Source organism: Rhodofomes roseus (assembly GCF_022264815.1).
Source record: "Rhodofomes roseus strain CIRM-BRFM 1785 chromosome Unknown C8Q71scaffold_37, whole genome shotgun sequence".
Lineage (NCBI taxonomy): Eukaryota > Fungi > Basidiomycota > Agaricomycetes > Polyporales > Fomitopsidaceae > Rhodofomes > Rhodofomes roseus.
In genome coordinates, this window is record NW_025952993.1 from 1 (window position 1) to 21301 (window position 21301).

At 55.0% G+C, this 21301-nt stretch overlaps 9 protein-coding genes across 9 annotated transcripts; 1 reads left to right on the forward strand and 8 right to left on the reverse strand.

The window, feature by feature from the left end:
* Positions 1 to 4: 4 nt before the first annotated feature.
* On the forward strand, positions 5 to 1274 carry C8Q71DRAFT_727976 (uncharacterized protein; the record flags this gene model as incomplete). The annotated part of the gene is made up of 3 exons (XM_047921909.1): positions 5 to 800; positions 857 to 895; positions 950 to 1274. Coding segments are annotated over 3 exons (1160 nt in total), but the record flags the coding sequence as incomplete, so codon positions are not given.
* Positions 1275 to 1913: 639 nt separating this feature from the next.
* On the reverse strand, positions 1914 to 3566 carry C8Q71DRAFT_399834 (uncharacterized protein). Its single transcript, XM_047918316.1, has 4 exons — positions 3038 to 3566; positions 2500 to 2953; positions 2101 to 2430; positions 1914 to 2047 (listed from the first exon to the last, which is right to left on the reverse strand). Exons 1-4 carry the CDS (start codon positions 3509 to 3511, stop codon positions 2016 to 2018), a joined length of 1290 nt encoding a protein of 429 aa, XP_047772987.1. The 5' UTR covers positions 3512 to 3566; the 3' UTR covers positions 1914 to 2015.
* Positions 3567 to 5951: 2385 nt separating this feature from the next.
* Positions 5952 to 7581, reverse strand: C8Q71DRAFT_399847 (PQ-loop-domain-containing protein). Its single transcript, XM_047918317.1, has 7 exons — positions 7391 to 7581; positions 7075 to 7334; positions 6750 to 6981; positions 6619 to 6698; positions 6382 to 6541; positions 6024 to 6321; positions 5952 to 5969 (listed from the first exon to the last, which is right to left on the reverse strand). The coding sequence occupies exons 2-6, from the start codon at positions 7203 to 7205 to the stop codon at positions 6067 to 6069; spliced, it is 858 nt and encodes a 285-aa protein (XP_047772988.1). The 5' UTR covers positions 7206 to 7334; positions 7391 to 7581; the 3' UTR covers positions 5952 to 5969; positions 6024 to 6066.
* A 48-nt stretch (positions 7582 to 7629) lies between these two features.
* On the reverse strand, positions 7630 to 9078 carry C8Q71DRAFT_789754 (uncharacterized protein). Its single transcript, XM_047925273.1, has 4 exons — positions 8766 to 9078; positions 8576 to 8710; positions 8424 to 8516; positions 7630 to 7932 (listed from the first exon to the last, which is right to left on the reverse strand). The coding sequence occupies exons 1-4, from the start codon at positions 8928 to 8930 to the stop codon at positions 7744 to 7746; spliced, it is 582 nt and encodes a 193-aa protein (XP_047772989.1). The 5' UTR covers positions 8931 to 9078; the 3' UTR covers positions 7630 to 7743.
* A 1821-nt stretch (positions 9079 to 10899) lies between these two features.
* On the reverse strand, positions 10900 to 13804 carry C8Q71DRAFT_843621 (pyridoxal phosphate-dependent transferase). Its single transcript, XM_047926569.1, has 11 exons — positions 13329 to 13804; positions 13159 to 13274; positions 13038 to 13106; positions 12874 to 12986; positions 12703 to 12822; positions 12379 to 12643; positions 12263 to 12325; positions 12073 to 12212; positions 11907 to 12018; positions 11737 to 11855; positions 10900 to 11689 (listed from the first exon to the last, which is right to left on the reverse strand). The coding sequence occupies exons 1-11, from the start codon at positions 13340 to 13342 to the stop codon at positions 11306 to 11308; spliced, it is 1515 nt and encodes a 504-aa protein (XP_047772990.1). The 5' UTR covers positions 13343 to 13804; the 3' UTR covers positions 10900 to 11305.
* A 14-nt stretch (positions 13805 to 13818) lies between these two features.
* On the reverse strand, positions 13819 to 15692 carry C8Q71DRAFT_789760 (uncharacterized protein). Its single transcript, XM_047925274.1, has 6 exons — positions 15166 to 15692; positions 15038 to 15095; positions 14681 to 14973; positions 14571 to 14628; positions 14414 to 14509; positions 13819 to 14353 (listed from the first exon to the last, which is right to left on the reverse strand). The coding sequence occupies exons 1-6, from the start codon at positions 15483 to 15485 to the stop codon at positions 14246 to 14248; spliced, it is 933 nt and encodes a 310-aa protein (XP_047772991.1). The 5' UTR covers positions 15486 to 15692; the 3' UTR covers positions 13819 to 14245.
* A 286-nt stretch (positions 15693 to 15978) lies between these two features.
* Positions 15979 to 17698, reverse strand: C8Q71DRAFT_911775 (uncharacterized protein). The gene is made up of 6 exons (XM_047929147.1): positions 17248 to 17698; positions 17130 to 17187; positions 16972 to 17067; positions 16742 to 16918; positions 16592 to 16691; positions 15979 to 16527 (listed from the first exon to the last, which is right to left on the reverse strand). The coding sequence occupies exons 1-6, from the start codon at positions 17556 to 17558 to the stop codon at positions 16412 to 16414; spliced, it is 858 nt and encodes a 285-aa protein (XP_047772992.1). The 5' UTR covers positions 17559 to 17698; the 3' UTR covers positions 15979 to 16411.
* Positions 17699 to 18121: 423 nt separating this feature from the next.
* C8Q71DRAFT_400023 (uncharacterized protein) lies at positions 18122 to 19892 on the reverse strand. The gene is made up of 7 exons (XM_047918318.1): positions 19874 to 19892; positions 19242 to 19815; positions 19124 to 19181; positions 18970 to 19065; positions 18746 to 18916; positions 18459 to 18684; positions 18122 to 18393 (listed from the first exon to the last, which is right to left on the reverse strand). Exons 2-7 carry the CDS (start codon positions 19556 to 19558, stop codon positions 18284 to 18286), a joined length of 978 nt encoding a protein of 325 aa, XP_047772993.1. The 5' UTR covers positions 19559 to 19815; positions 19874 to 19892; the 3' UTR covers positions 18122 to 18283.
* Positions 19864 to 21150, reverse strand: C8Q71DRAFT_400112 (uncharacterized protein). The gene is made up of 4 exons (XM_047918319.1): positions 20630 to 21150; positions 20304 to 20565; positions 20016 to 20247; positions 19864 to 19951 (listed from the first exon to the last, which is right to left on the reverse strand). Exons 1-3 carry the CDS (start codon positions 20936 to 20938, stop codon positions 20234 to 20236), a joined length of 585 nt encoding a protein of 194 aa, XP_047772994.1. The 5' UTR covers positions 20939 to 21150; the 3' UTR covers positions 19864 to 19951; positions 20016 to 20233.
* Between the last annotated feature and the right edge of the window lie 151 nt (positions 21151 to 21301).

Genomic DNA, 21301 nt, shown 5'->3' on the forward strand with positions numbered 1-21301 from the left:
GCAGACGAACGCGCGGATCCCTGGGACGGCGTCTTCCGCAAGCCTGTGCCTGCGCCCGCGGGCGCGCCGCTGTGGTTCGCGGACCCTCCGCAGGCGGCGCTGCACTCCGTGCTGGGGATGCACGACGCGGAGGACGGCGGAGTGTATCGGTGCATCGACTGCGGGCACGAGATCTGGGACGGGACGTGCTCTGCGTGCGGGCGGGTGTACCCTGGGCACCGCCATCGCCTCCACCACCCGTGGGACGAGGACGGGGACGGGGACGAGTCGGATAGCGACGGGGAGGACGGGGCGGGGATGGTCGGGTGGCTGGATGGGATGCTGCCCAGGGGGCTCTGGTGGGGCGCGGGGGCGCATGGTGGCGCGGATGGGGAGGGGGACGAGGACGGGGAGGAGGATGGGGATGGGGATGGGGACGAGGGAGACGTGACGGACGTGGACGACGAGGAGGGCTTCGTGCAGGGGTTCATGCCCGTCGTGAGGACTCGCCTCTTTGGCGGCCTTGGGAGCGGGTCTGAGGGCGAGGGCGAGGGCGAGGACGACGAAGCTGGGTACGAGAGCAGTTTCATTGACGACGAGGGTGCGGAGGAGGGTCTCACGGGAGAGTGGCCGAGAGCCAGTCCACCCCCGGATGATCAAGATGGGATCGCTGACGACGGTGGTGCGGGAGAGGAGGATGGGGAGGAGGAGGACGGCGGGGAATACGTGCCGTCCGCTCTCGCGCGACGCAGTCAGTTCGTCGTGCACAGCGATGAGGAGGAGGATACGCCAAGCGAAGACGACGGCGGGGATTCAGGCAGGTGCGTGTGCGTTGTGATGCTGTCTTGGTTCGATCAGTACTCACCTTCTCTTGTAGTGATGACGGTCTGGCGAACGCAGTAGCCGATAGGGAACGGTAAGGTTTCGCCACCTAGACTCAACGTCCGATATCTCAGACTCTTCACGCCAGGTATATCTACGGAGATGACGGCTCCGTCTCGCGGAATCTCGTGTGCAGTTCGTCGCCCATCCACGTGTACTCTGACGAGGATGACGTCGCGGACGAAGGACACTTTCCGCTCTACGACGACGAGTTCGCGGGCTCCGAGGATGGCGACGAGCACTCCGGTGCGCCTGTCGAGCCAATCGAAGGACATTGGGACGACGAGGTCGAGGTCGAGGTCGGGGATGACGAAGAGGTGGAGCATTTTGGCTATGGAGACGAGGAGAGCGTGCACGGCGACGACGGGCCTGCGAGCGGGGATGAGTACGAATACGGTGACGCGCTATGGTGAGGCGAGTGGCCGTGTGCTAAGTACGCTACGTGTACAGTTAATTGGTTGCTGACATCCTATGAGAGTGGACTGGCCAGTCCTGTTATTCGTGCAGCAGCTCGTTGCCCGTCGTGCTAAGGTGCTGGATTTGCGGGGTAATCACGCGAACCTCAATGAGATTGCGTGTCTTATTGCTGTTCTTGTTTTCTGCGCTCGCTCACTGGCATTCCAGAGCAAAGTATGATACGATCTCGTTCACGACAACGTATGACCACGAGCGAGTAGCTGAGCCGCCAGCGATAGCGTCGAACGCCGGGGGCTTGAACGCGAGGGAGAGGTCGCTCAGGACGCCGCCGAGCATGTCGATCGTCGTGAACGGCGCGAAGATCCCGACGACCTCGCGGTGCACGTAGATTTCGTAATAATATTGAGGGCTCCGACGCGGACATCGGCAGTTCATCCGCGGATAGATAAGGTGAGGGAGCATTAGGAGGGAAATGAGGGGTGAGCAGAGCTCGGTACACGGGTAGAGCGGACGTGCATCGTTACCTACGCCCATGGTTATCTTGCATCGAGCGTCGGGCGTCGACGCGTCGTAACAGTAGCTCGACAGTCGAGTTGAACACACCAGAGACGAGGACCGCAATTTGACTAGCAACACGAAGATGTAGAAAGCGTGAATCCAGATGATGTACACGCGTTGGTGGACGGAATCAGCCACAAAAGGACGACCAGGGCACGTAACCTAGTTCTTCACCTTCTTCATAATCTCTCCCACCATTCACACTCTGGTCCTATGGAGACATCGAGTTAACAGAGACTCTGGCGGGAATGGAATGAGACACACCTGGCTGAAACCGTAGAGCACCGCGGGAACATGTCTTCACCATCATCCGCGAGATCTCGGGCAACATACGAGTCAATCGCTCCAGCTGGTATGAGTAAATCTCGAAGACGACTTCCCCAGGATTGAATCCTATACGAGAGACGCAACGATCGAGTTGGCTCAGGTGCAGCTTCCGCAGCTTGAATGGGCAGTTGCTCATGACAATCAGCCTCGTCAGGAAGGGAAGCTGGAAGTGTTCAACCGCCAGCGATAACCAGCGAAGGTCGCGTCCGTAAGCTTCGAAGCGAAGTGTCTTAATATTTATGTTGTTGCATAGACCCGGGAACGGGTCTGAAAGAAGATGTGTTGTTTGTCAGTACAGTACAGGTGATGGGATGTTGGAACACCAGAGATACCTACTTGGATAGTTCGACGCGCCGACTGACATCTTTGATGTATCGCCGATGAACAGGTGTCGTAGCGAAGGGCCCGCTCTATCACAGAGTCTGCCAACATTCTGGATCTGATCCATTGACCGGGGAAAGACGCGGAGTGTGTCAAGAGCTTTGGGGTCGATGATAGTGAGCAATCCATCGAGGAGCTCCTCGGAGAAGTCCATATCGCGAATCGACAAGTCATGGATGTGCAGCAATCCTGTCGTCGATGGGGTAAATGGGAGGCTGCTTCCGTCATTGTCCCAACTGACGAATTCGCATATGAGCGTTGTAAGACTAGGCAGTGATATGAGCACATAGCCCAACGCAGACAACGATGGAAGCGCGACGTCGGAGATCTGAAATCTTGTGACGGACGTAGCCTTGTAGAGAGGAGCGGAAGGAACCGCGCAATGTCTCCATTCGGTCCAGTGTAGGCACTGCAGACGTGGAAAAGCCGCACATAACCGAATGAATGTCGTCAGGGACGGGAAAGTGATACCAGAGATCGTCCACGTCCGTACCGAGGTGAACGTAGAAAGCGCGGAGAAATGAAGTGGTCGTAGTAGCAGATTGCCATTGTGTTCCCGTCGGCCCTGCAAGCGGAGTTGCACCATTCTAGGGAGCTTGTGAGCGAGGAGTAAAGGGAATGTCTGCCAGCCAGCGTCGTCGATGTCTATGTTGAGCTCGAAGACATTGTTACCCCAGTGGCTGTATTTAGTCAGAACACGGGAAAGGGCTTGAAGCTCGTTCCGCCCGCAGAGCGTGACAGTAGTCCACAGATGCATCCGACTGCGGGGAAGCCATGCTTTGCAGACAAGCGAACATGCCCGTAACGAATCGCGGCACGTCACAAAGTCCCATTCACGGACCCCGTAGCCTACGGCATCGATGATTCGATCGCATAGTTCGCCAGGAACACTCGTGCCTCGAATTTGGGATCCAGGATCGATCCCAAACGCAGCTGGTCCCTCATTGTGTGCGGCAATGTGTTGCATCTGTGTATATCTGGATCAGATTTGTGCTCTAAGCTGCGCGTTCCAAGGTAGTAGTTAGCATACCTGCGATAGGGGAGAATGCCAGCACTGGTCATGTCCGAGGTGATAGCGACACTCTTATGGTTGCCAGGCCTCGGAGTTGATCGGTTCTTGGTGGTCCTCGACCTGTATGGGTGGGCAGCAATAGACGGAAATTAGCATCACATCTTCGCTAGTTCGTGGTGCTATAACGGTACATTAATATGAAAGACGACCGCACAAGAGGCGACAGGTGCATCCAGGAGGATTTCGCTGATAACGGGCTCATCACCCTCAAAAAGTATTTGAACCCAAGTACAGAGAAATGACTGGAGCACGCGCATTTGCAGACGCAGGGTCTCGCTCATAGCCCTACACCTGTGCGAATGATAACGGCACTCAGCGTCTGTCCTTTCACTTCCGATTGGCAGCGGATGAATACCTCTTCTGTTGTTGTACAAGGTTCTGTAACACCGCATTGCAGAGGAACGAAGAAAATGGTGTGTGTACTCCTGTCAAAAGTGTGTCACTACATCCAGAAAGACTGCGAGGATGCGGAAGATGGCATACTAGACTAATCAGCTCCATCGCCGTTGCGGAGGCTTGCCACTGGACACAAAAGACTAGGACTGGCCTCTATTGCTTCGATATCAGATGCTGGTACAGACAACAGTGTCGAACATTCACGCACCACGGCGGTGCTCTGGACCGCGTACTCGTCTTCAGTGACGCAGTTATGCACTCCTTGCAGGACCATTTGCAGCAACATCCAAACAGTCCGGCGTAGTTTCTAGTAATACCAGACATATCCCCGCACATCTTGAAGGTACCGACGCAGACTGTACGACGGGACTCCGTTCTACTGCCTCGGATCCAATCTGCCTGAGCAAGTTCGCGGCGATTATGCTGCCACAGCCACACAACGGTGTAAGCAGTGCGTACCGGGGGACTGGGACAAAACGAGACCGTCATCGACTAGCCGCTCCTGATTAAATGGTTGCTGTGCAAGCTCTGATAATATTGAAATGACACAGCCTGTTTGACAGTCACATCAGTCTCGAATCCAACGCACTGGGAACGGTACAACATATCCTAGTGCCGTACGAGCAATCGGAACCCTAAACAGGGTTTCAGTGGTCTATGTCGCGTGTAGAAGGACACACTTCCAATGCAGGTTTAACAAGCAGCCGGACTGAGTTTGTTTCCGAATAGTTGTGTGGTCGACCGCGCAGCGGAGTATTCAAGCCGCGCACTATGCAGAGACAGGGCTGATACCCTCGAAGTACATCCGCGTCCTCCCCTTCATGACCCAAACCTTGAAGTTCTAGAGAGGCTTTGCGTGGACCTCGGAAGTTCAGGCCACCGCCGGACCATAGATCCGTGACGACGATCTCCTCGCGATCGCTGGGCACTAGCACTCGTTTCGCCTTGAGCGGGGGCTTTGTAATTGAAGCAGGACAAGGCAAGGCCGTCGCTGTTGGCGGCCTCTTGGAGATTCGGTGGCGGCGCCAGAACACCATTGGATTGGGCCCACGCTCCGAAATTGTCCCGCAAAGAACAACTCCCTTTCGTGCACTGACACGGTGTCCATAAGTTGGTCCGGTGAGGCTCACGGGAACCCAAGTACCATGCTGACAGAGTTCAGTCTTTGCACGGCCTCCGGATGTACCATGCTCGTTTATCAGCGCGTGCCTTCGGTACTGATCGTAACTCCGGCGTGAGGCACTCACGCATCGAACCAGAGACGTCTGCACACATTACACTCGGATTGCATCACCATGCCCCCACTAACACATCTTAAAGCACTGATTCATACCCGTACGTCGAAAGAGTGTCCTTTGTCTCGAGTCTATCTGCAGTCAAATGTCAACGCGGGCGGGTCATACGAGGAAATGAACATACATCTATGGTTCGAACACTATGTCCGCCCCTTCTGTGTAGCGACACAAGTCTCCCGCCCACCGTCCACTGACGGCTCCGCTTCCTGGACCGTACCCGACCGTATCGAGCTTCCGGAGAGTCTAGAACGAGCACGGCGGCCCGCCTGGGGATGATCCTCGACGTGTTCGCATTCGTCCGGAGCCACGGAGGGGGAGGCAGCAGCAGCGGCCCGCCGCCCCCGCCGCGTCGCGAGCGGATTCAGGATGGCCGCAGCGAGGAGGACGAGCCCGTTGAAGAACTGCAGAAGCGGGGTCAGCACGCCAGCGCCGAGGAGGCGTGAGAGGGCGGAGCAGAAAGGAGGGCAACGTACGACGACGAGCGAGTAGCTGAGCGCAGCGAAGGCGTTGAGTCCGGAATCCCTTCTGCAACAACCAAAGCAGGTTCACCCTCCGTCTTGAAGTACGTGTCATCTTCGTATTGAACCCGTTTCATGCCAACAGTGGTTTCAGATAGCGCCGAACTTTGTAATACATCACTGCAGCGTCCCCCCGCACCCAGCCTACGACCAAAGTCAGCTTGCGCGACAACCAGCACTGAGCAAAAGCAGCCACACCATTCTAGTCTACCTACAAAACCCGTCCCAACCCTCCACGCACTCACCCCTCCTCCGCATCCCTATCCGCATCCCCCGGCGAAGGGCGACTGCTACTCGAGCGCAACGACGCCCTCGTCGACAGCGTAACCGCCTCGGCATCCCTGCCCGCCGACGGAGACCGAGGTAGGCTCTCTGGATCGCTGGCGAGCTCCCTGGGTGCAGGAGCCGCCAGTGATGCGGCAGCGGCACGCTTGCGGCGTCGCTTCGCGAGCGGGTTGAGGATCGCCGCCGCGAGGAGGACGAGCCCGTCTAAGAACTGCAGCAGCGAGGTCAGCACGCCAGCACCGAGGTGACGTGAGAGGGCGGAGCGACGCACGACAACGAGCGAGTAGCTGAGCGCGGCGACGGCGTCGAACGGCGGGGGCTTGAACGCAAGCGAGAGGTCGCTCAGGACGCCACCGAGCATGTCGATCGCCATGAACGGCACGGAGATCCCGACGACCTCGCGGTGCACGTAGATCTCGTAGTACTGTGGGCTGCGCCGCGGGCGACAGGAGGAGAACGAGCGGTGAGCCAGCCAAACAGTGTAAACGGGCAGAGCGAACGGACGTACAAGAGTGCGAGCGAGAGTGTCACCGATGATACTATCCCAACCGCCTCCACCGCACGCCCCTCCCCCCGCTCATACGCCGGCTACCACACGTCAGCCCCTCCCTCACTCAACATCCATGGAACTCCACGCACCCGCACCGCATACACCACCCCGACCTGAAACCCCGCCAACGCCGCGAGCGCCGCCACATACAGCGCGCCGCACACCGCGCGTGGGCAGCGCACAGTGCCATAGTACAGGCACTGCGCCCACGCCGCGAGGCACAGCGAGCCGAAGAGCTGCGGCTGGAGGACGAGCGGGACGTTGAGGTCCCGCACGATTGCATACACGCCCATGAACCCCGCGGCGACGCCCCACAGCAGCCTGCGCGACGCACAATCCACAGCGGTCGGGGTTCAGGGGAGGGGGAGGAAAGGAGTCAGCGCGGGGACGGGGATGGGGAGTGAGAGGACGTACACGAACCACGGGGAGAGCCCCTCCGTCGACTTCGTCCGCCAGCTCTTCCAGATCTGCGGGACGAGCTGCACCGTCCAGCAGAGCGCGCCCAGCGTCCCGAGCGCGTTCTCCGCGGCCGCGTTCGTGTACATCCGAGTCGTCCCTCCGTCGCCTCAGCGCGCGCCGAAACGGTGTCTTCGAGCAGCGCGAGTGTTTGTGTGATAGTAAGGGCGATATCTGGGGCTTCTGTGAGGTGGCCCGGAGTCGATGCGTGCCACAGCCTGAGACCGGTACTTAGAGTCAACGTATGTTGGGAAAGGGATGCACGAGCACCCACCTCTGCGCCTCGGAGCAATACTTCGTTGTCAGAACGCTCGCACTCGTCCTCTCGAGCTTATGTCTTGAGACATAGAATGCGGGCAGAGAGCACGGACATGTCCGCAGAGTCGCAGTCAGAGTGCAAGGCGCGCCGGGCGGGTCGCGCTGCTCGTCCGGGCTCCGGTGCGCGTGCGGATAAGGCAAGTGTGGAGGTAGCGGGCTACTTAGCCTCCCGCACTTCGTCAGAGCTACGAACGCGAATCGAGCACAGTCATAAGCTTAGACACAAGAAATGATATTACAGGAGCATATGGTATACTAAATCGGTACAGAAGCCAAGCAACGCATCGAACTCGGAGGCCGCATCCACGCCTACGCCCTGCTTCCACCCGTGATGCCCGTCCCATCCGCATCTACGCCCGTCGTGCCCGTGCCCGCTGTCTGCGCGGCGCCGTCCGTAGCGTGTGCGGGGCCGGCAGAGAGGTCGGTGGAGCCCGCGCGGCTGCCTGCGCGGTCAGCCGCGTGCTGATGGATCTGGGCGAGCTTCGACTCGCGGACGGCCTATCGAGAGGTGTCAGTGCGTGGACGGAAGTGGTCGTGCAGGCAGAAGGAGACGGCGATGGGACCAGCCGGCTGCGTGCACCACAAGCCGGACGGAGCGAACCGTTCGACGCATCGTTGATTGACTCACACGGACAATCGACAGACGCTACGACAACGACGAAACCGCGGAAACACCGCGGGCAAACCAGGTTGTTCCAACTCCGTAAACCCCTACGAACATCAGTCCCGCCTGGGAACCTTTACGGACTCCGAATATTGTCAGAGCATGCTGCGAACATGATGCATTTCAGCCGATTTCAGCATGTTCGGAGGCCAAACATGCGTGTTTTCGGCGAACATGCTACGAACATGAGAAATGCGGGAGCATTTTCGGAGTCAGTCAAGCTCTCCGAAAAGGTTCCCATGGAGGACCGATGTTATTAGCATCTTCGGAGCCCGAAAAACCTGGTTTGCCCGCGGTGAAAGTGAAGGAAGAACGGCGTACTCACATCACTAGCAGCCTTCTTCTGCTGGACCTCGTCGACCGAGGCCTTGCGCTGCTGCAGGTCCTGCTCAAGGTGGCCCGCCTGCTGCCGCTTCAGCTGCACACCGAGAGCCCATGATCAACAAGGGCTGCACAGAAAGAGCGGACACAACGCACCTCGAGCGTCTTGTACGCGTTCCGCTGGGACGAGATCGCATCGTCGTGCTTGTGCTCCGCCTGGTTCAGCGCCTTCGCGGTGTCGTTCTCGTTCTTGACCGCCTTGTCCAACATATGCTGCGCCTTATCCGCCGCCTGTCCGCCCCCATCAGTGCCCGCCCACCCGCAGCCCTAGCACACGCAAGCGCACCTTGCGAGACTTGTCGTGTGTCTTCTCGAGCTTGGAGAGGTCCTTGAGCGCGTGGTCGACGGTCTTCTGCTCGTTCTTCGCCTCCGTCGCGATCATCTTCTCGAGCTGGCGCGTCTCGGGGTCCTCCGACGTGCTGCCCGACGTGCTCGACTTGAAGAGGCCCATCGTCGTGCGTGCGTGCAAATACAGGGGGTGAGGAGGGAAAGTGGTCGTAAAAGGTCGTTACAGTGCGTGCAGGATTGGTGGGAGAGGGAGGTGCATGGGCGAACGGGGCGGGACGCTTTATGACGCAGGGTGGCTGGCGGTGACGCGTGAGGAGGCGCGCGGGGCGTGACGTCACGCGTTCCTGTCCCTCGCCCCGCGGTGGCTGCCCGTGCTACAGAGTCACGAGTCACGACGATACTATGGGACTGAAGATAAAGAACCTCGTTGAATGAATGTAAGCGAGAGCGACGATGCGGTAAAAGTCAAGGAACGTACCGAAGTGCTGTGTACGACCGGCAATTGCAATGCACGGTAGACTGGTACACACCAACACCCTTGCGGCGTGTTAAGGCGCCAACCGATGGGCAGATGTCTGCGAACATCAGTGTAAACAGCACAACACTGGACTAATGTTCATATGCCCCCTCGATGGGAGACCATCTTGAACGCACCCAGACGATACCTAGCGCGGCGGTCACTATGCCTAGGCTGATAAACAGCAAGCCAGACTAAGTTGTGATCCCACATCCAAGATGCGTCGAAAGACTATGGCGCGGCGCTGTCACAATGGCCCGCAGAGTCGCAGTCGACGTCTGGACGTGATTTGAGGCAATCCTATTGCCCAATCTTCAATACAACATCAGTACAACTTCACACACTTCACAATCCATCACCTCCCCGCCCCCGCAATCGCATCCGCCCATTCCTTCACACTGCGTGAAACTTTCGATCCTTCGAACGAAAGATTGAGAAAGAGGTATTAATCTTCCCACGATATTTCGACCAATAAGATTGAGAAATCTGGTTTAAAACAATAACATGAACCTCTGGGAAGTGATTGTTGAGAATGGATACAAGACAGATTGTGGACTTAAATGTCTTCAATCCCTCTATAATAGTCTGTTGCAAGTGATTGAGTTGATGGAATAAGATACTGCCCCAATACAACACACTCCCATTATTCTAGAAGGATAACAGACAAATCTGGATATTGCTGTCTTTGACATTTATGTAACAACTTGCTGTGGATTGTGAACATGAGATTAGAGACAATTCAAGCTGCTGGGTCTTTAAAATTTCTTGGACAAGCCTAGAAGAATTGTGGATGAGCTGTGGCAAAACAACCATGCCAGTGATTTCTGAAATCTGACTACATGAAGGATTGATAACATGTTTTCTATCACCATTTGTACATATACAGCTGACAAGTAAGAGAGAGATGAGTAACTGATCGTGAGAGATGCTTGCCTCAACACAGTTTCAATACTTTGACAAGTTTTCATCTGCAGCAGGTTTTCAACAATTCATGATTCATAATATCACAAAGAGATCAGAAAGCATTCTTATCAATGTGATCTTCCATCATATGTCTCAGATAGTTGGACAAGGATTGAAGAACAGAACTAGGAGGATTGCAAACAGATTGTCACACTTGGTGTGACAATCCTTTTGCAACAAAGCAGATATGAAAGTATCAGAAACCAATCACAGTCCCTTCAGAATTCATCATCTGTGCATGGCTGTCTGTACAGCTATGTAGCCATATATATGCATAGTGCAAGCAGGACTGTGATTGGTTTCTGATACTTTCATATCTGCTTTGTTGCAAAAGGATTGTCACACCAAGTGTGACAATCTGTTTGCAATCCTCCTAGTTCTGTTCTTCAATCCTTGTCCAACTATCTGAGACATATGATGGAAGATCACATTGATAAGAATGCTTTCTGATCTCTTTGTGATATTATGAATCATGAATTGTTGAAAACCTGCTGCAGATGAAAACTTGTCAAAGTATTGAAACTGTGTTGAGGCAAGCATCTCTCACGATCAGTTACTCATCTCTCTCTTACTTGTCAGCTGTATATGTACAAATGGTGATAGAAAACATGTTATCAATCCTTCATGTAGTCAGATTTCAGAAAAGGAATAAAAAGGCCATGACTTATGCCTATGAGTATCTGCTCTCACTGGCATGGTTGTTTTGCCACAGCTCATCCACAATTCTTCTAGGCTTGTCCAAGAAATTTTAAAGACCCAGCAGCTTGAATTGTCTCTAATCTCATGTTCACAATCCACAGCAAGTTGTTACATAAATGTCAAAGACAGCAATATCCAGATTTGTCTGTTATCCTTCTAGAATAATGGGAGTGTGTTGTATTGGGGCAGTATCTTATTCCATCAACTCAATCACTTGCAACAGACTATTATAGAGGGATTGAAGACATTTGAGTCCACAATCTGTCTTGTATCCATTCTCAACAATCACTTCCCAGAGGTTCATGTTATTGTTTTAAACCAGATTTCTCAATCTTATTGGTCGAAATATCGTGGGAAGATTAATACCTCTTTCTCAATCTTTCGTTCGAAGGATCGAAAGTTTCACGCAGTGTCACCGCAATCCCCGCCTCCTCCTGTATCAACGCCCACGCGCGATCAATATGCTCCTTCCGCGTGCGCTCCGCGCCCACCGCGAGGCGCACGCAGAACGTACCGTTCAGCTGTGTCTGCGTCAAGAATATCTCGCCGCGCGCGCTGACCCGCGCGTAGAACGCGCGGTTCAGGTCGTTCAGCGCGTCGGGGCCGAGCGGGGCGGGGAGCCCGAGCGCGGTGGGGTCCGCGACGACGCGGAAGACCGTCAGGGCGAAGGACGGTTGGGTGACGAGCGCGAAGGAGGGGGAGGTTTTGACGAGGGAGGCGAAGTACTCGTTCAGTTCGATGCACTACGGTGGGTCAGCGCGGATGGCAGGTAAGGGGTGGGTAGACTGACCCGTCGGATGTAGGCCTGGAAGCCCTTCACGCCGTAGCTCCGGAGGACGAACCAGACCTTGAGCGAGCGGAAGCGTCGCCCGAGCCCGAGGTGCCAGTTGCGGTAGTCAATAACCGCGCCTAATAGACATCAGGCACGTCGTTTCCATGCGCAATCCTTGCATTACGCACCTGCTTCGCTCTGCTTGGTGCGCAGGAACTCGGGCGTCACGTCTAGCGCGTCCGTAAGGTCCGTGCGGCTCCTGACCCAAAGCAGAGCTGCGTCGAAATTGACGAGGCCCCACTAGCGTAGCCATGAGTACTTCGCGACCCGTTCAAGCCGCATATATGCGCGTACCTTGTGAAGGTTCGTCCCCACGGACGTCGCATAGGTGTTGATGTCCTTGAGCCGCGAGACGTCGCGATACTCGGGGCACGCGAGAGTTACACCCGCCCAGGCGGCGTCGACGTGCAGCCAGACGTCAGGGTAGTCCTTCACTACGCATGGTTAAGGACGGCCGCATATATCGTGGAGCTGATGCACTCACGGACTTCACCGATCTCGTCGAGACGATCAATCGCGCCTGAGGAGGTCGTCCCGACCGTACCAACTACCGACCCGAACGTCAGATCGAACATCACCCACACCAGCAAATCCACTTACTCAAAAAGAACGGACGCTTCCTGCGCGCAACGTCCTCCTCGAGCGCGGCGCGGAGCGTCTCGCCCCGGAGCGCGTACTCGTCCTCAGGCTTGACGTCCAGGACGCGGCACTGGAGCCCGAGGACGAGGCTCGCCTTGACGCCGAGCGAGTGCGTCTGGGTCGTGACGTACAGGAGGAGGTCCTCGAGCTTCGCGTCGGGGTGCCTGCGCGTGTACTGCGAGCGTGCGGCGACGGTCACGACGAGCGCGGAGTCGGATGAGGTTGTCTTGGAGAAGCGTGATGAGAGGGTGAGATAATGGAAGGTTAAAAAGACGCGGTGCCGACCTGGATCACTCCGCCGCCAGTGCCAGAGCTGTTGAGGAAGTGGTCGGCGAGCCCGAAGAGCCGGGCGCACCAGTCCATCATGGCCATTTCCAATTCCGTGCATGCTGGGCTGCTTGTCCACTATTGCGAGGTTCAGAATGCAAGAAACGAAGAATGGGGAGGTACACGCACGTTAAAGCCCGGGTTAGGCGTACTCGTCGAGTACAGGTCGCCGAGCATACCTTCGAAGGTGCATGCTGTCGGAAAGTACGCGTAGAAGTTCGGGTGTTGCCAGAACGTCAGGCCTACGTGTTTGCGTGAGATTGAGTGAACAGACCTGAGAGCGACATACGTACCTGGAAGGATGAGCTTCTGATAGTCATCTGCGATGACGTTCCAGTCTTCGCCTTCCTCCGGAGGTGCGTCTTCGTGTCTGCGATCGGTTGACTGGCTATGAGACGCAGAAATCGTACTCACCTGGAAGTTGCTTGAGGAGATATCCTGGCTGGACGGGCGGAACCACCGGTCGCTCCTGGAGCGAGTAGTAAAAGTCGCAGATCCTGTCGATCGCCTGGTAGCCGGCCTTGCGGAAACTAACGTCGACACTGGTCAGTGCACGATGTCTAGCAAGAGTAGACTGTACGCACGCTTCGACATCCATGTCTCACCTCTTGCTCCTTGCTCGCCAAGATGTCTTGGAAAAGACGATGTGCGATCCGCCCTGAACGTCTTGGCTTTGTGAACTCGTCACCGAGACCTGCACTACCCTCCGGATAGTACTAATCAATCCGGTCGGTGTTCGGACCTAAGTGCAGGACAGCCTAGAATAACATCGCGCGCAACTTGTCCTCGGCACCAGAGTGACTCAGAGCGATCTCACGATTCAGGCCTCAGTGGGCGGCAGCTCAGTCTCCTTGGGCGCCGACCGTTGTCGAACGTCGTCGCTGAAGCTCAAGATATACAGAGAAGTAGGCTCAGAATGATTCAGATTCGTGCGTTCGGCAGCAAATTGTCTTCAGAGTGAGAGGTGGACCGAGGCAGGTCGCTCTGCCGAATGAGGTCGGTGGTCGTCCTGGTCGACTGCGCTTACCACTTTATCGGCCGGTGGCTAAATGGACCCCCCTCCTCCTCCTCCTCCGCCACCGTGCCCGAGTTTTTACGTAAATATCAATACGCTACTGGCCATTCGTATGATCTGCTCCGGGTCTACTCGCATTTCCGAATGTATACGGAGAACAATATATACCTGAAAACAAGCATTGGTCTTCAAGCTTCAAGGTCTACATCTCGTCTTGAATCGACGACGACTGGTAACGAGGTGGTACGCAGTGATAGCCAACAGATAGCAAGAACAAGACTCAGTGAGGCGATGAGAAACGTATAGTAAGCATTTAGCAGATATTGGCATGACTCGATAGAGCGATTGGATGAGCACATTGTAGAACCATAACGATGAAGGGATGTTGTGACACACGTGTCGCGTAGAGTTAAGGACATCATTGATTCTCTCGGAGCGACTTGAATGCGCCTACGTCTTCCGACGGTCATGATGGTTCAACTGTGTTCAAGTTCTCGCTGCCAGGCGCGGGCGCGGGCGCATGCTTGCACGTATTGACTGCGTTCTGGAGGACGGGTTGATGATGTGTTCATCTCCAGAAGGAAATCGCGCGGACTACATCAGGTGGTCAGAATTGAGTCGACGATGAACGTGTCTTTAGTATGTACAACTCACATCTTGGTCAAGCTCTGCCTCTTGCAACTTCACTTGCTGACAATTATCCGTCACTGGCTCAGAGTTCCACTGAGTCAACATGTCCACGACGAAACCCTACCGAGAATGCATTCAGTCGTTGAACGGCACGACATGGTCAGCATTTCAGCGTACTCACGTGTTCAACTCGTTCAGCCATTGTCTCATGCGAAGTCTCGTCAAGTTCTTGTTTGGCTCTGCGAGAAGTAGTTCACATGTCAGCTATCAGTCAAGTATGGAGAATCGCACCGCTTTAAGTTCGCCCGTAAATCCTCACTGCGGGCTTGGACAGCTCGTAGGGTTTTCCATACATCAGACAGCTCCCGCTGAAGGCCGGAGTTCGCCTTTTCGAGTTCTTCGATCTTCGCCTCAGGCTGCCGTGCTTCAAAGTACAACCTCAGGTCGTCATACTGCACTTGTAGTTCATTACTTCGAGCTTCAGCTTGTCGTATTTCAGATTTCAGATCCTCCCTCGTTTGCTTGCATGCCAGTGCCTCCGTCAACTTGGAGGATCGCTCATTTAACTTGTCTACGACGGCGTTCTGCGGTGAATGCATTCAGATTGTTCATAAGCACACTGGTGATAGGAAGAGCAGGAAAACTCACGAGTTCAAGTCGTTGAGTTATGGCTTGACGTGATTTCTCATCGAGGCGTCGTTTGGCTCTGCGGGAATATTCCGTATTGTGACTAGTAGGTAATTCGGAAACCGGTGGTCGACGGAAACAAAACGCACGTCTTGAGGTTCCATCGCAGGCTCTTCCTGCAGTCTTTTGCAGCCCGTAGATTCTTCCGTGTAGCATCCAAGGTCTGCTGAAGGTGGAAATTCTTGTCTTCAAGATCTGCGAGCCTGGCATCGAAGTGTAGCTTCATGCTGTCATACTGCTTTTGTACTTCATTGCATCGGGCTTCAGCTTCATGCGTTCTGGCATTCAAACCCTGCCTTTCTGATTCTAATTCGGCGAGCTTGCCCCGAAGTCTCTGTAGTTCGCTGGCTAGGGCGCGGACGACTTCATGCGACAGTGGGAAGTTGTCGAGCCCTTGGCTCGCGGACATGATGGGTCGAGGTGAAGCTGCCGGCTAGCCTAAGCTAATAGTCAACAGGGGGTTAGGGCGAACAGAGTCGAGAAGGATAGAGCGACGATGATAGTCTGTACGTTGTGAACGCTTAACGTCAACCGTGGCGGCCGCGCTTGACGCGTCGCGGTAGCCCCCGATCTGATCTCCGTCGCGGTTGTGGCGGAAACTCGACGGGCGTGTCGCGCCCAAGTCAGTGGAGTTCTCGCTGCTCTAGGGAGCCTGAAAACACTCGTTTGTGATGTAGGACGCGAACTCGAACACCACTAGTACGCAGACGTCATCCCGACGCACCGCTCGATAGAAGGTGTGGACGGTTTGTGTGAGTGCCACCGGATTTGCAAACTGAGCACGCTCGGGCGGCAAAGTATTCTTGACATGGATAACTGAATGTTCTATGTGCGGCCATCATAGCGTGATGCGGACGAGGAGGGACTTTGCCGGATAGTATGTTGATACAGAGGCTAAGAAGCGTGAACGGGGTGTGAGTGCGGTACTGCATCATTGGTTCGAACTGACGTTGAGATGAAGGCCCGGGTCTAGTTGACACCGTTACCGTAGTTACTCTGGGCTGAACCGTTGGATCGTAACTTTGTGCCTATGCAGCGAAGCTGGAGATTCCGGTGAACTGCGCCTCAAGTGGTTCTGCTCGTCGGTTCAAGTTGTGACGACTACTGCACCACAGTCAACCGTCCGACGCAAGAGCAAGTAAGCACGGCGATACGCGCCATATAACAAGCAAGTTTGGATGGAACATCGTGGATCAGAGCAGTTCGAAAGCATTGTCCCGGGGAAGGGCGTGGAGCAGGATCATAGCAACGTGGGGATAGGAAGTGTATGGGCGAAGAAGAGAACATCGTCCACAGAGCACCTCGGCCACGCCTATGCCATCTGACAGTGATCGCTCAACTGCTATGGCGCGAAAGCGTGAACGGATTTACGAGCATCTGCTTCCGAGTCTTGCGGCTGCCGCCCTGGTCGTCATCTGATGCACGCTTGTGTGAGAGGTGATTTGAAGACACTACGTCGGGACATGGTCAAGATTGTCAGCGTGGCAATGAACAGCTATTTCCAGCGGAACATACCTTGACGAATTCTACATCCTAATGTGTCTGAAGTTGCCAGTGTGTTCGCAAGTCGCACGGGGACCCGGGTTCTGGCGGTGAGGCCACTGGCTGCCAGTGACTGACATGCGCTTTCAGTGAATACTTGCATCTCAAGACGGCACGACTTACGCCAGCTGTATGATCCGTGTGCAGCCTCACCTCATTCTGTTCCTCCTTGACCTCCTTAGCCTGTGTCAGGGTCATGCCACCGGAAGGACTGCTCAGCGAAGCACCCTTCCGAGTTACTGCGGCGGATACCTGCGCGCTCGTGGTTTTACTAGCTCTCGCTGTGGGGATCCTCACCGTCTGTGCATAAGTGAGTCAACGCTGATACAGTTTCAATCCCCTGTATGACGCACATCGTGGTCAATCTCAGAATCTACCCTCACTTGCTTGCGTGCCAGTGCCCCCGTCAATTCGGAGACTTGTTTCTTCAACTTCTCTACGACGGAGTTCTGCGGTGGATGCATCCCAATTATCTCATAGGCATGGGGATGATACGATTCAGAAAACTCACGTGTTCGAGCCGCTGAGCCATAATTTGACGTGATCTCTCGTCGAGATCTCGTTTGGCTCTGTGGGAGGACTTGGTATTGTAGCTAGGTGAACCAGTAGACAAGGTACAAGAATCGCACTTCTTGGAGTTCGCCCGCATGTTCTTCTGCAGGCTCTTCTTGCTGGCTGCCGCGGCCTTTTGCGCAACATCCAAGTCCTGCTGAAGCTGTGCATTTTCCTTTGTAAGGCCTGCGATCCTTGCATCGAAGCGCAGTTTCATGTCGTCGCATTGCTTTTGGATCCGAGCTTCAGCACTACGCGCTCTGGCATTCAGCTCCAGCCTTTCCGATTCTAGTTCGGTGACCTGGCTCCGAAGTCTCTGCAGTTCGCTGGCTAAGGTGCGGACGACTTCGTTGGACAGTGGGTTGTCGAGACCTTGGCTCGCGGACATGATGGGGCAAGGTGAAGCCGCCGGCTAACCTGAGCTAATAGTCAACAAAGAGCCAGGGCGAACGGAGTCGAGAAGGATCAAGCGACGACGATCGTCAGTACGTTGTGAACACTCAATGTCAACCGTGGCCGCGCTTGACGCGTCGCGGTAGCTCCCGATCTGATCTCTGTCGCGGTTGTGGCGGAATCTCGACACGTGTCGCGCCCGAGTCTGACACTATGTAGGTGCCGTTGTGACCAGAATTGTAGCATGCACTTGGCATTGCGTATGCGGATGATTCAACGTATTCTTCGATTGAGTCGCATATCCTTGCCCATAGTAACCTCAGCCGGGTGTCTCAAGAAGCCTCTGAAGTACCCGTCCTACCTCGGACTTGAAGCCTACGGGAACGCTATGTATTGAACTCCCTGCCAAGGCAGAGGTCCGGCGAGACCGTCAGCCCGTCAGCCATCATCGCTGGTCAACTCACGAAGCGAAAGGGACACATCAAGATACTGGTCGCATGTTATAGTCAACAGTCAGCAAGAGCAATAGTGAACAAATACGCGCCATATGACGAACAGTTTCGCGTGAAACATCGAGGATTGGAACACTTCGAAAACATTGGCCCGGGAGGGGCGTATAGCAGGATCATAGCGACGAGGGGATAGGAAGTGTATGGGCAGAGTAGAGAACATCGTCCACAGAGTACTTCGGCCACGCCTACACCATCTGACAGTTGACGCTCAACTGCTATGGAGCCACATCGTGGACGGTTTTGGGAGCATCAGCTTCTTGCGACTGCCGCTCTGGTGATCGTCTGATGCACGCTTGTGTGCGAGGCGATTTGAAGACACTGCGTCGGGGATATGGTCAATATTGTCAGCGTAGCAATGAGTAACGGTTTCCAGCGGAACATACCTCGACTAACACTACATCCACACGTGTTTGAAGCTGCCAGTGTGTCCGCAAGTCGCACGGGGGCCCGGGGTCTGAGGCTGTAATTTCCAAACACCTGCGATATCTGCGGCGCGCGCCGTGTGGTGCCAAACATAGGACAACGGTCCCTAGCAGACCCCTCAGCAAACGAAGTTGACCCCGACTCGGAAGCCGGACTCTGGGTGGCGGTAAGCCCACCAGTGACTAACTGGCATGGAACGTTCACAGTGAATACTTGCATCCGAAGAGGGCTATGCAGCACGACTTACGTCGGATTCACTAAGCGTGTGCAGCATCAACTCATCCTGTTCCTTCTTGGGCTCCGCAGGTTGTCTCGTGAATATGGCACCAGAAAGACTGCTCAACGAAACACCTAAGTTTGCTATGGCGGATTGCTGTGCACTCGTGGTTCTAGCTCTCGCAGCGGGAATCCTCACCGGCTGTGCATGGGTGGGTTAACGCCAATACAGTATCAATCGCGTGTATGACGCACATCTTGGTCGAGCTCAGGTTTTACTCTCACTTGCTTGCGTGCTAGTTCTTCTGTCAACTCGGAGACTCGCTCTTTCAACTTGTCTACGACAGATCCCTACGGTATATGCGTCTAAATCAGTCATAGGTACGACGGTAGGAAGACGAGAACTCGCGTGTTCGAGTCGTTGAGCCATCATTTGACTTGATCTCTCGCTGAGGTCTAGTTTGACTCTGCGGGAGGGCTTCGCATTGTAGCTAGGTGAACCAGCGATCAAGGGAAAAGAACCGCACTTCGCATAATTTGACCGCAGGTCCTTCCTGCTGGTTTCCGCAGCCTGTAGTTTCTTCTGCGTAGCTTCCAAGTCCTGCCGAAGACAGGAGTTTTCCTCCGCAAAGGCTGCGATCCTTGCATCGAAGAGCATTTTCATGTCGTCAAATTGCTGTTGAACTCCATGGCTTCGAGCTTCAGCACCATGTGTGTTGGCGTTCAAGCCGTGCCTTTCCCATTCTAATTCGGCGACCTTGCCCCGAAGCCTCTGCACTTCGCTAGCTAAGGTGCGGACGACTTCATTCGACAGCACCAAGTCGGAAGCTTGGTTCGCGGGCATCAAAGTGAAGGTGCCGGTAGCTAACAGTCAAGAAAGAACCAGAGCGAAATGAGTCGAGAAGAACAGAGCGACGATGAGAGCCAGCACGTTGTAAAATGTAGAACGTCAAAAACTCTGTCAACCACGGCCGCGCCACCGCGGGAGCCCCCGATCCGATCTCTGTCGCGGTAGTGGCGTGCGCGTCGCGATCGCCCCGGCCTCTGACACCGCCGCCGCATGCAGGATAGTAGCGGCGCGCGTAATCGCTTGCGTACTCTCTAGGATTGACAAAATAGTAGTCTCGGGGACAGCGAACTTCAGCACCAGCGCACTTACCGTCTTGACAGTTGTGTACCCCGTCGACTGCGCACGCCGAGTCGCCGACCACTTCTAGTCAAAACGTATCTATATGATCTAAGTGGATAGAATTGCTCAGTGGTATGTGACATCAGTATACGCGACCGGCAGCATTACTCACGTAGATGTAATTGAACTGGTGATTCTGTATGCGGCGAACTCAAGTCATTCCGGCGCGGTGCGGACGACTATGCTTAATGCAACAGTGCTAAGAAATGACAGCAGATTTCAGAGCGTATAGACACGGAAATATCAAGATACAAAGCAGCGAGATAGCGTTGACAGGAGACGGTGATATAATGAATGAATAATCAATTTTATCGGAAGTAGTGCGGAGCATCAGGCTCGTCCGTCTGTAAACCCTGTGTCAGCTAGGCTACTCGTCAAGCGATGTATTGTAATCACGTACCACTGGATGTGGTAGACTGCCTTTGCATCTTCCTGCTCCCACTCTGGCTCTCACTCGACGTGCGCTTGAGCGCGTGAGGGCTCGACGCCTGGCTATGTGCCCCCAGCGCACGCTCGATGTCGACATCATGTCCGGTCTTCACGAGCCCGCAGCAGCCGACGACCAACTCATCGTCGCGCAAGATACGCTCTCGGTGATGTTCACCAACTTCGGCGGGGCAGTTGAGCAATGTTTTCGACATGATTCTCTCGACAAGGCCGGGCTGAAGCAAAGGCTGTGTACTGAGTGCCAACGGGGAAGACCAACCACGCGAAGACGACGCTCACCCGGTCTCTCTGGAACGCGATGAAATCTCCGTAGTACATGTACGACACGCCGGTGCATTCGAAGGTGCCGCAATAGCTCCACGTACCCTCATCTCTGCCGAGGAAGCACTCGCGGATCTCGCCGCGGGCCATGGACCCGCATAGAGCGTCGGAGAACGTCTGACTGGTCGCGTCGTATCGTTGATGCGGGAAGAAATACAAACATCGGTCGGCTGTTGGCGACCAAATACTTGTTGTCTTGTTGAAGTGTAGGCGGCCATAGTCGTTGTATGCGCTTTCGCTACAGTCAGTAGGGAAAACGTTGCGCATGCAGTTGGCGGCATACGAGGCTTTGAGTCTCCCGAAGATCTACACATTGCAAGTGAGATGACACAAGTTCCCTAGGCGAAGGCGAGCACTGACATCGTTGAAAGTAGAATACGGATATCTTGGTGTACTGGGTTCTGCACTAGGTCGATTGTGCAGCACTTCTCCGTCAAGGAATAGCTTCGGGTCAAATATATGTCGGCGGGCGGACTGCTGTCATGCGATCAGTCATTGTAGTTCAGCCATAGACAAGTCGATGCAAAGCATAAGAGGGCGGACCTCATCGCTTGCGGAGTTCAAGCTTGAGCGGGCATTGCTATGTTGATTGACATTCGGGAGGCTAGCGTTCTCTTCAGTATCAGAGCC